Raw genomic sequence first — 12810 nt, 5'->3', positions numbered from 1 at the left:
ATTTCATCTCCAGTCATGCTCTCAATATCAATAGACATTTCTGACTCAGGAGATAAAGGACGGGTCTGTTCTTGCTGTTGGTTGTAATAATTATAAACAGTGGTAAATGTAACATCTTCAACTTCCAAAGATGTGATAGATCCCTCCCTACTCAGAGTCCTGGATGAGCTCTCTCTGACATCTGGGGTCTCCTTTTTACCAGCAGCAAGCAAATACTTTGTAAGAGAAACATCTTTTCCTTCATGAGACATGTACTGAGTCTGAAGAGTAGTTTCTGCAATACACCCTTCGTTGAGGTTTCTTAGAGAAGAATTTATGAAACCAGTAGTCTCACATTGTCTTTCAAGTTGATATTTTGCCTTGTGTTCTTTCTCTTTAAGACTACTTAAATTTTCTGTCTTGCCTCCCTGGCTTACATGTAACTCATTTTTTAAAGAAAGAAGGAATTGGACTAATGAGGGTTCCTCAGCTGAGCTATCTGATGATTGCTGAAGAACAGAGTGTGGTTCCTCGGGCATTATTTGGGTATTAAAGAGCTTATCAGTATTGATTTCCTCAGATGAAGAGCTTCTTGCTTCTTTGATAACAGTATGTTCAGAAACAAGTGCTTTTTCTTCTCCTTCACAAACACTTTGAGGTATCTTTTCATGGATGACTTTTTTCAAATCAGATATGAAACTATCAGCTTCTGGAACCATAGCCCCTGGAATGTCAATATGTTTGTGGACACCTGTTTCCTTCACTAGGTTTTGAAAATACTGACTGAGAGAGGTGGGTTCTGACTGTCCCCATATAAAGGATTCATCTGGCATCCTAAGCACTTCCTCCTCGGAAATTTTCCCCTCATGTTCACAGTGCCCTTTTGCAACAGGTTCCTGTTCAGCAGAAAGGCTAGCACTTTCTATGGCCTTCTTCAGTATCTGTGTTACTGACAACTCTGTTTCTGTTTGCAATGTCTGATCTGGGAAATTATGTCCCTCCGCACGTACCTTATAGCTCTGATGAAGATCTTTGCTTGAAGAAACTCCTTCCAACACACTTGTTTTCTGCAACTGTTTTATGAAACTCTCTGTTTCTGTACCCACCGTCTCAAAAGCTGACTTCAGATTAAAAGAATACGCTTCTTCCTTTGGTAATGTTTCTGCCTTTTTCAATGAAAACTCTTCTGATAAAGAAGCAACATGTGCTTTTTCTGTGGTACTCTGTGTATCATCAGTTTGAACACCTTCAGAAGCAGAGTAGAGGTTTTTGAAAAATATTTCCTCTGTCCCTTGTATGTGGCTATTCTTTTCTACATATGAGTAAGCTTGCTTTAAATCAAATGTGCCATTTTTGGATGGTAATGATTGTTGCAGTGTATTACTTTCTTCCTTTATAGGTTCATTCACTTTGGAAACCTCTTGATCAGAGTGTACAGTCTCTTTTAGAAATGACACACTTTTTTGTGTGTGTTCAGTGATGTCAGCGTCCAAGCTTTCAACAAGTGAATACTCACTTGTAACATATTTTCCCTCAATAGTTTCTATGCCTGGAAGAGCAGAAACAGAATCTTGATCCTTTGCATGTGTCTGTTTTTCCTGAAGTCTAATTTGCTCCTGAATAACATTTTCTATGTTAGAATTATATTGTTTTGGGAATTTTTCTTCCTTCGAGGATAATATGGCTTCCTTGAAATTATATTCTGTCTTCACTGGTTCACTGCCTTGGAAAACCTCTTTTTTGGAAATTATTTCTTGCTCTAGAAATGATGTAGGTGTTTGGGTAATTTCTGGGGGGTTGTGTGCATCCAGTTCCATTTCTTCAGAGCCAGAATGTAAAGCTTTCACAATTACATCTTCCCGGTTTTGACTAATATTTTCTACATGCAGGGAAAGTTGTTTTAAATCAAGCATTCCTTCCTCTCCTTGTTCTATCTCTTTGCAAATGTCATGACACACCTCTGATGTGTCTACTTCTACACTTTCTATTATATTGCCTATGTTGGTGTTTGTTCCATCAAAATAAGAAAGATCTTTGAGAACAACTTCTTCCTGTTTTTCAGTCACACTTTCTGTTCCTAAGGAAGTGGGGTGTAAATCAAATTCTGCCTTTTCTAGGCATAGTGTATTATTTTGGGCATAATTTGCTTCCTTTATAAGTTCACTCTCCTTAGAAAGATCTTGACTAGCATACATGCTTTTTCCTAGATCTGATATGGTGATTTGTGCTGATTCCGTGATTTTGTTTGTATTAGCTTCTATTATTTCAGAAACAAAATGTTTCTTTTTGACAGATTTAAGTCTGTTTTGTTTTTCACCAGCATTTTCTGTATATGCATAAACTGGCATTCCAGCAAGTGTGTCTATGGGCTCCTGTGTTTCAGTTTGTTCTTGAACATTCTTACCTACATTGTCTCCAGCAAACAGCATTTGCTTCAAATCAAACACAAATTCAGGTATATCTGCATCTGCTTTTCCTATAAGTTCTCCACCACAATGTATTTTTCTTTCTTCCTCCTCACTAAAGCTAGAGATTTTTCCCTCATGGATCAAAGTGTCTTTGTTAGAAATAGCGCTTCTGAATGCTTGCTCTTTGTCTGCTCGGAACAGTCCTTGCTGTTCATTGGCTACTGCCTCCTGCAGATTTTCTTTGGTTATAACCACAAAGTCAAGCTGTTCTGCTTTAAGTGCACTTTGGAATTCCGTACTTATATTTTGCAAATGTAACATACTGGATTGATCTTGATCATTCTTGCTTAACGTGTCAGTAAAACATTGATCCTTCTTGTGGATATCACTGCCTTCTTGCACTGCATTTAATATAGGATGGGAAAAACTGTGATCAACAGATTCCTTTGCACTTAGCTCCTGCTCAAAACTGCAGATTTGTCCTTTTACTTCCTTATATGGTATGTTTATGGTAATATCACTTGAAGATACTTCCTCATGTGATGTACCTTGAGTTGGTCCATATTGAAGACTCTGCAAATTTGGTTCCAGATATTCTAGTGTGAATTCCTGGTCCTTAGTTTCCACAGAAAGTTCCTTACCAGGAGATAAGTTTGATTCACTTTGGCTGATTACAGAACTAAGTTCAATAAAATTATGTTCTTTAGAAATCTTTTGCATTTTCCCAAATATGACAATTTTGTCTCTTACATCCTCCCCTTCACCCTGTACATCTTGACCTACAGAAGCATCTTGTACTGTAGCAGACCTATCTCTTTCTGTATGATGTTCTATAACCATTGCATCTCTTAACTCATCAACACAAGGAGTGTCTGATAAAACTTCTGAAATACTGGCTATCTTTTGTTCTCCTTCTACCTTTGACTCCATTTCTTTACCTACTTCCTTTCTATCCCAGATCTGGAAGTCTGTGTTTTCACTTTCATCAGCAAGTAGGGACTTCATTACATCATTTAGATAACTTGGTAACTGAGATTCCATTTCCCTAGAAGATATGCATGTTTCTTCCCCTTTGAAATCCAGTGTACTAACACTGTGGAACTGCTGGGTTAAAGAATATTCTCTATTGCTAAAACTGCTTTCCATTATTCCTGCTGAGGATTCAAAGTAATTGTCCAAATCTTCTTTTGCAATCTGTTCCTGGACTTCTTTGACCTGGGCTTGGACAGTCTTGTGCTTAGTTTGTTCTTCTTTATCAGAAAATATTTCCATAGTGGGATCAACTGAAAGATCACAAACAGTTTCTACTACACCAGCTTTGTTTTCAGCAACACATTTGTATGTGCCAGCATCAGATGTGGAAACCTTCCAAATACGCAACTTATAAATGCCATCTCCTTCTTCAAAGGAAAATTTTTCCATGGGAATTAAAGTCCTGTTATTCTGAAGCCATGTTACAATTGGCAGAGGTTCCGCAGATATTGTGCATTCAAGTACAACTGAATCTCCTTCTCCACACCTAATATGTTGTTGAATTTCTCTTAGGATTTGGGGGGGTTCATGAGCCACATCAAATGAAAATTTAAATTTATGCTTTAGCCCTGCAGTGGTTTGTTCTTCAGGGGGTTTGTCAGGTACAAACTCAACAGACTGAATTAATTCTTTAAATTCTTCATCTTGTTCTGGAGTTGGGGTTGGAGCAGTTATTTTGATTTCCACAGGAAGGGAAAGCAGATCTGGATCTGAAATGCAAGGTCTAGGCAAGTTAATTTGTGGAAGCAGGAGGGTGGCTTTACTGTCAATGCTTAAATCGGGTTCCTCTTTTTTCAGATTGTCAAAGGCAAAACTGAGTTCTTCTTCCTCTTCTGTATAGTCTGACAATAACTCAACTTTACATATACTGAGTGGTTCAATTGCAGGCTTCTTCTTTACTTTCACTTTTAGCATGCCTGATGTTGCAGCAGTTCCATACCGGTTAAATATCACACAAGTAATGGACCCTTCCTGATCCCGGACAACAGTGGAAAATGTCAGCTTAGAATTATTTTGTGTGGTGTGAATGGTACATTCTTGGTTATGTGGCAATGGTTTGTCATTGTTGTACCAAGTGACTATGATGTGTGGGTGGCCTTGGAAATCACAATAAAAAATACAGCTCTCTCCTTCATTTACTTCTTGAGATTCAATTTCATGAATAAAGAAAGGGGGGCACGGCTCCAGATATTTTGTAAAAGGACTCACCAATTTATCAGGAGGTTCTGTTTTCTGAGTTTCAGTTTCAGTGACCTCAGCCAATACAGACTCTTCCATTTCAAAGAGGCATTCATTTACTAATGTTGTCATTGCTACATTTTTCCTCATCTCCCTGCTCTCCAAAATAGATGTAGGTTCATTAACGCTAAGTGTGATTGTATCAGACATCACCTTATCAGGTTTTCTTATCTCATTGACATCATCAGTCAAAAGTACATAAACCAGGGGGGAGAGGTTTTTCTTAATATTTTTTGTCATCTTGAAGTCTTCAGCATGCTCTTGCAGCTTGGTTCCCAATCTTGTTTCTTCTGATTTCCCTGGGGCGTAAGTATGGCTCATCCATTTTGTGTTCCCTATTGTCTCTGGATCTTGCTCTGGAACTTGATGCTTCATTTTCCCTTTAATAGCTATTTGCTTTTGTATCTGGAACGTTCCTTTCCTCTTGCTTTTATCAGCTAACGTCTGAGGAATCTTAGAAGGCTCAGAAATGCCAAGGATTTGTCCCATTCTAGCCTGAAATTCTTCTGATGTTTTCTCAAGCTCCATGCTAGAACCTTCTACAGTAATTTCTTCAGTGTCTGCCATTGTATGTAATATGGCCTTTTCATGGATTTGCTCTATTGTCTGGAAAGCAGATCCCTTTATCTCTACCTGAGATGTTGCGCAGACTGGATGAGTCAACAGGCCGCTTTTATCCCTGAATCTTACCATTCTCACAGATGCAAGCTGTGCCTCTGCCAATCCCTGTGAAAGATGCCCTTTTTTCTTTTCTAGCACAGCTTTTTTTGCCTCGCGAAGACGCTGCAACTTTACTCTTATTTCCTCATCAAGCAAAGCCTCTCCTTCACTTTCTCCCCTAAGTGAATGTTTTTTTCTTACCCAATCCTTATCATATACAAATTCTTGTCTTGAGGAGGGGAGGCTTTCAAAGCTGATGGTCCTTACCATCCCTGTGGTAGGAGAAAATGCTGCCAACATTTTCTCAGTCTCCTGCCTCTTGTCAAATGGGGAACCAATACATCGCAGATCAACCTTCAGCTTATCATCTCTCCTTTTCTGCACCAGGCATTCTATATATTCACGGGTACCCTCTGACTTTCTCAGAAACTCTAGGTATTTAGCATTTTGTTCATCACCATTTGCTACCAACAATGATGCAGTGGACTCAGCTGAGCCCTCACTGTTAATAGCAAAAACCTTATAGCTCCCCGAGTCCCTTTCCTGAACCTCTTTAACTTCTAGACTGGAATTGTGTATATCCATGCAGCTCTCAGTCTTTATTACTCTTCGGAGACTTTTGGGGATTTGCCTGTTGTTATGGAACCATGTTATTTGGGGCAAAGGGTGGGCACCCAATTTACACTGGAAAACAGCTGGTTCTCCCACCAAAACAGACCTATACTTTAACTTTTGTGTGAAAGAAGGTTTCATTTTCTCGGGCCAGGAATGCATAGCTGACACTCTACTTGCACACTTCTGAGTAGGCAGAGATCCTTGCTCCAGAAGATCTTCAGAATCAGAATCAGCAAAAGCAGTTTCCTTGAGAACTGGATTTTCTGCATATTCTAGCTCTTCATCGAAGAATATTTCTGCAAAAGAATACCATTACATTACAGCGTACTCTGTCCTTTCCATCACACAGTTGGGAAAAAAAGAAATAGCTATAAATAAAATTAAATAATGGGCATGCAACGGATTCATCACAAATCCATATAAAAAAATTCACTCACCATATTTGTTCGAATAAACGCAACAGCTTGCTCTGTTTTAAAGATTCTGACTCGAAAATCATTCATTGTTGATTCTTTCTTCCAACTGTGGAAATTTCTTCATGAACAAGCAAAATGAATCTCAAAATGACATGTTCCTGTGGGTGCATGTTTTACTGCCCAACACGTTTTGTATTTAGTTATATATATATATTCGCATCTTTTCTTTGCAAAAGGGGGGGGGAGTCTTACCTGACTTGCAGACATTAGAATAAACGCCCTTTCTGATCCCTTTGATTGTTGGTTAAAATGGTCAAACAAATTGAAAAGATGTTTTTCAAAGGTATGAAAAAAATCGTAAACTATAAGTAATTTGCTAAAATGAAATGAGAAGGCGTTTATTCGAACTAATACAGCTGCTAACTTCACAACGTTATGCAAAAAAAAAAAGGGGGGAAAGGAAAAAAAGCAAGCAACATGGCCCAACTATGCTATCTGCAAGCCAGTGTAAGACATGTATAATGGAGAATTAATCTCATGTTCATGAAATGGGAGGGCAACAGCGAAACAGGTCACTTTCCCATCTTGCATAGTATCACATCTTAAACATATGCCACCCCATGTTTGTTGACCAAATAATGAACGTTAGAATACTAACACATTCTGAAACCGTTTGAAGCAATTCAGTCTAAAATGTCCCATGCATTAGAAGAAGTTGTACAAAAGAGAAGCTTGGGCACAACCAGCTGCACAGCATGAAGGGAAAGTAAAGATGGGCAAGTTTGTAAAATCAAAAATAGACTTTTCTTTTGTAATAATGCAGCATATTAAAACAGAACATGCAGCATATTCATAGACGTTTCAGAATATGTTTTGCTTTTCTTGTCATACATATCAGCTTTTCAAAAGGTTACTGTTTCTTTATGCTAAACCTTTACTTCAGGGTAACATTTGTTTTGTGGCTTTACCTTTCACTTCCATTTCAATCTGCTCTTCTATCTTCTCGTGAACAACTTTTTCCAGGGCTGTAATAAAAAAAGAGGTGATTAATGGATAGAAAGTTGAATGTTGTGGGAGAAGGAAAAAAAACAGACTTCAGTTTATGATGCATTGACAGAAAAAGTCACACAAACATACATACACATACATGCCAGGAAGTGCCTGATAAATTGAAAATAAACAGTGGGAGAATGCTAACACATTGGGTGTTTTTCCCCACAGCATTTTAAAAGGACTTCTTTTCTCTCTCTTTCTCTTTTTTAGTAATTCAACATGCCTTTCACATGCCCTTAACACCGTGAGGAAAATACTCAACAATCCACAGCCACTTCATTTGTCACGGACTGTGGATCAAACAGGCTTCAATGCAATGATGGTATGCAGGAGGAGTATATGGAAGGAACATGCAGTTGCAAACCTGTCACTCTCAGATGTGTGCTGCACTCGGCTTGTCCCGCAGAATTAACTATTCTGCACTTGTATATACCCCTCTGATTCTCATTAACTTTCAGTAATTTTAAACTGCACAGAGGACCATCGCGCCTTAAAGACCATAATGTGGAATCCTCAACTATTAGCTGGTTATACAGCCAGATGACACAAGGTGTAGGTACACCCTTGATTACACAGAAAAGCAAGACATTATCTCCTTCTTTGACAAAGGTTTCTGGGGGCAGAGATTGAAGGAAGACTGGTACGGTGGCACCAGTTTCGATGATATCTTCACATGGCACAACGTCAGGGTAGTAGTCTCTGATCCTTGGTTTCTCAGCTTCTTGTACACTTTCAGCTGATGATATTGTCATGCTCATTGTTTCCGTGGAAGACCCTTGTTTGTATTCATAGGCTGTTTTAATATGAGACTCTTTGACTGTTTTAATGCTTTTAGTATCTGATTCAAGGGTAATTTTTTTTACTGTTCTGGCTTGTGCTTCTTTAGCTAGGTAAGAATAAAGTTAGGATAAGATTAGATGTTTTGTCGCAAATCTAAAAATCTATACTCAGAAAAATATTTATATAAAAAGCCATTAGTGTGGAAAAAATAATGTTCAGCAGGTTAGTGCAAAAACAATAGAAAATTTAAGTCTTTTACTATCCTGTTCCTCGTTTAAGGTCTCTATTCATGCCAGGCTAAATGTAGGCTGCAATTAGATCCACAGGATTTGTGTCATTGAATTGGATTGGAATTGGCTCATAGTAATTTGCACATGTACATCTTCAGTTTTAACCGAGGCTTCCTCCTGCCAGCCTAGAAGGCAGCTGCAGATGCAATGCTTCTCAAAGATGTGTAGAAATGTCAGGAAATCCCCCATTTTTGTGAAAGCAGGATAAATGGGGAAATTTCATGGCACTGTTTTGTTCAAGTTGATGTTCCTGCTCTTCTGTGTATAAGAGTACAGCTATTTCCAGAAGAGAACCAAAAGTCAATTCTCAGTCTTCAGTGCTCAAACACAAGAACGGATTATAAGTGGAGGCATGTTCCATTGCTTTAAGATACTAAATGTACATAAAAGGAATGGAGATTCCCCTTGCCCCCAAAAAAGATGTATGGTGCACTTTGAAGCATCATCATTTGATGCAGAATAGAATGGAAAGGAAAGGTACACTGGATGTGAGTTTCTTTGTCTTAAGTATAACAAATTGTCATGGCCAAAGATGTGAAATTCTCATTTTGGTAGAAAATTGGTATAGGGAAAAGCAAGTGTTCAGAGAATGACAGTCAATATTTGCAGAAGGCCCTTTGCAAACTAGAGTAGCCTAGATTAAGGATGAGACTACATAGCTTTAAAAAAACCTTTCCCAAAACTAACAGCTAGTGAAAGAGAAATAACTGTAACCAGATTATTTCTTGTCCTTCCCTTTGATCCAGTGAACACTTTCAAACTGCTTCAATATTTCACTACCAAGTGACTAATCCTTGCTTTTGGAAATGAATCCAATTCCTCTGTAACTTCCCAGGAAGAGGTATGAATCCTACTTTACAAGTAAATTACACAGAGTACCTGTGCATGTGAATAATTTGTGAACAGAGCCTTAAATGTAGAGAGTTAGGGAAAATGGGACTGAAAATTATAACTCTCAATTAAATGCTAGCACTAAAGCAATAGGCAGTGAGGATGAGAATGAAATGAGATAAGTTACATAATGTTAAAAATCAGATAACCACCTTCTACGGTTAGTATAGCAGTTGTTTTTACTTCTCCATAGTCATTACGAACAGTACAGCAGTACAATCCTTGATCTAAAAGTTGAACATTATGTATGGTAAAGAAAAGAATGCTTCCATTTTGTGACAGCCTTATTCGTTCAGACTCTTGTACTGTTTCTCCTTCATGGGACCACAAAATGTCAGAGAAGTTTTCTCGTTCCAAAGCACACATAAACTGAGCGGTATCACCACATCTGACAGTGAGATCATGAAGTTTCAGAAGAATCTTTGGGAGAGTCTCACTCGGCACCTGAATTGAGGTTGTTGATATCTTGGTACTTTCTGACTTCTCAGTAATGGCTGTGGTATGGAGACTTTCTGCTTCTTTCCCACTTTCAGCTTTCACAGCTGAAGTTCTGGAAATACGTTCATCGACCTGCACAACCATTTCCTGTGATGAATCTTGCGCGGATTTGATTTCTTTTACATAAACTTTGGTCTCCTTCTTTGCAAAAGGGGAAGCAATATGCACTTCTGATATTGCCTGGACAGACTGTCTTACATCTTTCCCAGAACTTAGCCTATCTAAGGCTTGCACTGTGTAATCAAGTAACAAAACATATTATTAATATCTAATGCACTTCAAAGGGCCAAGTTAAAAACAAAATATGTCATAGTTGATGAGAATGAAATATATTTTGAAAGCCTAGCATGCCAGGTGCATTTATTAAGAGCACCCTCAGTAGGCAGCATAATGCATACGGGGAGGGGGTGACAGCCACACTGATGAATGAAAAAATGAAGTATGCTCATGCTGGTAATGTGTGGTAGTTTTTGACTTTTCTTTCCACTGCAATTTTCCATAGTGATTTGAAGGTATTTGTGATATTCTGATAGAATGTTTGCTACGTCCCATCAAAATCCTTTCTTGCTCCCCTTTAAAACCGAGTAGAGCAAACCTCAGAGAATGCTACCAACTGCCAACAACTCACTGGCTTGAAGTGTGCACTACAAAACAGGTGTAGCTAGGATGCAAGTCCTAAACGACACTTGGAAAGTACAGGAAACAAGAGTGGTTTATTTGGTTACCGCTAGGACTATTGACATTAGTGATGGCACTGCTAATACTTTAAATAAAAATGTGAAATGAGGGGGGGAAAGAAGGTCATTAGTCACAGTGTTGAAAAGTGTGTTTTATATGCAACAGACTGAATCCCTAGGAACAAAAACGGGGCTTTACCTTCAGCAGTCACTGTAAGTGTAGCTGTGCAAGTTGCATCTCCAGCACTATTTCTTGCTTTGCAAGAGTACTGCCCGGCATATTCTGGGAATGCATCTACTATTATCAATATGGCTGTGCCTGTAGACTCATCAAAATGGAAAACTATGTCTTTGGTTGGCAACATTAGCTGTTGATTATGAAACCAGAGGATTTCTGGTTTCGGCATGGCAGAAACCCTGGCTTGGAATCTGACTGTTTCCCCGCTGCATACGCTGCAGCTTGAAATAGGCTGGATAAAGATGGGCCTTTGGCCAACGGGTTCCTTCTTAATGGAAATAGATGAAGAAACATGCCTTTGGGAATATGAGGTAACTTCTTCAACCTTAAACCCTGAAAAGAAGCATGCCAATTTTTAATTTCTTACCCTCTACACCAGTCAATGTTCTCTAGCTGTCCTACATGTCTTTAAAAACACCTGACATTTGTAAGGTATGACATTCTTCATTTCCCTAAGTGACAATGTTTAAGCTCTGGTGCAAGCAGAATAGAAAACAATACAATTGGATACCAATTGAGATTAAATGTATAATGCTTTTGAGGCTCTTGCCTCAAATCTGAATATTTGTTTCCTCTGACAAATATTTGCATTTGAATTGGCATGATGTAAGTGAATTAAATTCCTGAGATTTTTAACAAGTGCTACAGGTATTTCAAATCATTCTAGTCGTATTACCCTGAGAAACAGCAACAAAAACAAAATGTTATTGCAGGTCCTGGACTTTTCCTTTATATTTCAGCATGCGTTGGTGTTTTAATGTGTTTATACATTTAAATTCCTTTTTAATTTCCCCGTAAAGTGCTCTTCTCTTTCATACATAAATGCAATTTTATCAATAATAACAGTGCCTAGTTATTTTTATGTGTTGTAATTCATGTGGAAGTGGAATGGAATTATGGGCAACAACATGTGAAATTGACACTGACGGAAAAGAAACAGATTCGCTCATTCCTATGCCACATAATAATCTGCTTTTAAAACTCTTAGAGCTAGATATTATGTCACACACATGGCTGCAACCAAAACCAGCCCTACATCTTCTCTTTGCCCCCTTGTAACATATATTAACATAAAACCCTTTGAAGGGACCTCATTTTGTAGTGAGCCTCCCACTTGTAATTGGGAAACTCACAATCTGCAAATCACACATCTTTGTATTATTAGATGATTATTAGGGGATGGAAGAGGAAGAGATTTAGACTCTAGAGGGCTCCTTTTCAGCAATGGCAGCCAACGAGCATCCTTCTCAGTCTCAGAAGCTGTTTGCCTCGCAGCATAGGAAGGAGAGTGCAGTTTGAGAAACATAAACCCAAATCCCCAATGGAGGTATTTCGCTGACTGCACAGTTCTTTAGATCCAGGCCTCCACCTCTTTCAATATAAAGGTGATTTGATATTAAAAATAAAGCATGGTCATTTGTTTGCGTTAGGAGGATTTTTTTTTTAATGCATGCTGAATGCTAATTGGAAACAGAATGTAAAAGTAAAAAGTATGGAATGCTGTAACAATGTGAAATGATGTTGTGCACAATTTATACTGCAGGGACCAAATGGGCATGATGGATATCAGACAATGGGATCGATTATTTGAGTTAAAAGACATTGACATGATGACAATTACATAAAGGTTTAAATATATATATATATATATGTTAAAACACATGCAAATTTACAGAGTTTTCTTTCAAGCAGTACACTGTACCTTCCAGTTTCAGTGTAGCTGTACTTGACACCTGGCCTATAGAATTGCTGGCGACAAAGGTGTAAATTCCTTCATCCTCTGGGTACGCTTCTGCAATTTCAAGTTGGAAAGTGTCTTCAAACTGAGTCATCCTAAAGAAGCGGGATGGCTTGATCTCTTTGTCTTTGCTATACCAAGCTATTCTGAGGTCTGCTCAAGTGAAAATAAACAAAAAGAAAAGAAAAGGCATGTAAGTTTTATAGCATCACTCTCTGGAAGCAAATTGATGAACAAGTTGGGAGCTTGGTAATGTTTCCCAGATCAGAACTAAAGTGATATTTGACATGGCAACT

General features: G+C 38.3%; 1 protein-coding gene across 23 annotated transcripts in view; it reads right to left on the bottom strand.

Moving 5' to 3' along the window:
• Positions 1-12810, bottom strand: part of TTN (titin) — a 359167-nt gene that overhangs the window by 286669 nt on the left and 59688 nt on the right. For all 23 annotated transcript variants that reach the window (XM_061608344.1, XM_061608325.1, XM_061608332.1 and 20 more), the window contains 2 exons: positions 12479-12667; positions 7318-7374 (listed from right to left, as the gene is read on the bottom strand). In XM_061608344.1, the coding sequence (XP_061464328.1) occupies positions 7318-7374; positions 12479-12667 (246 nt within the window). The remainder of the gene's footprint in view (positions 1-7317; positions 7375-12478; positions 12668-12810) is intronic.

This window comes from Rhineura floridana, chromosome 2 (assembly GCF_030035675.1).
Source record: "Rhineura floridana isolate rRhiFlo1 chromosome 2, rRhiFlo1.hap2, whole genome shotgun sequence".
Taxonomy (NCBI): domain Eukaryota; kingdom Metazoa; phylum Chordata; class Lepidosauria; order Squamata; family Rhineuridae; genus Rhineura; species Rhineura floridana.
The sequence above is the reverse complement of the archived record's forward strand: the minus strand, read 5'-3'. Positions and strand labels throughout refer to the sequence as shown.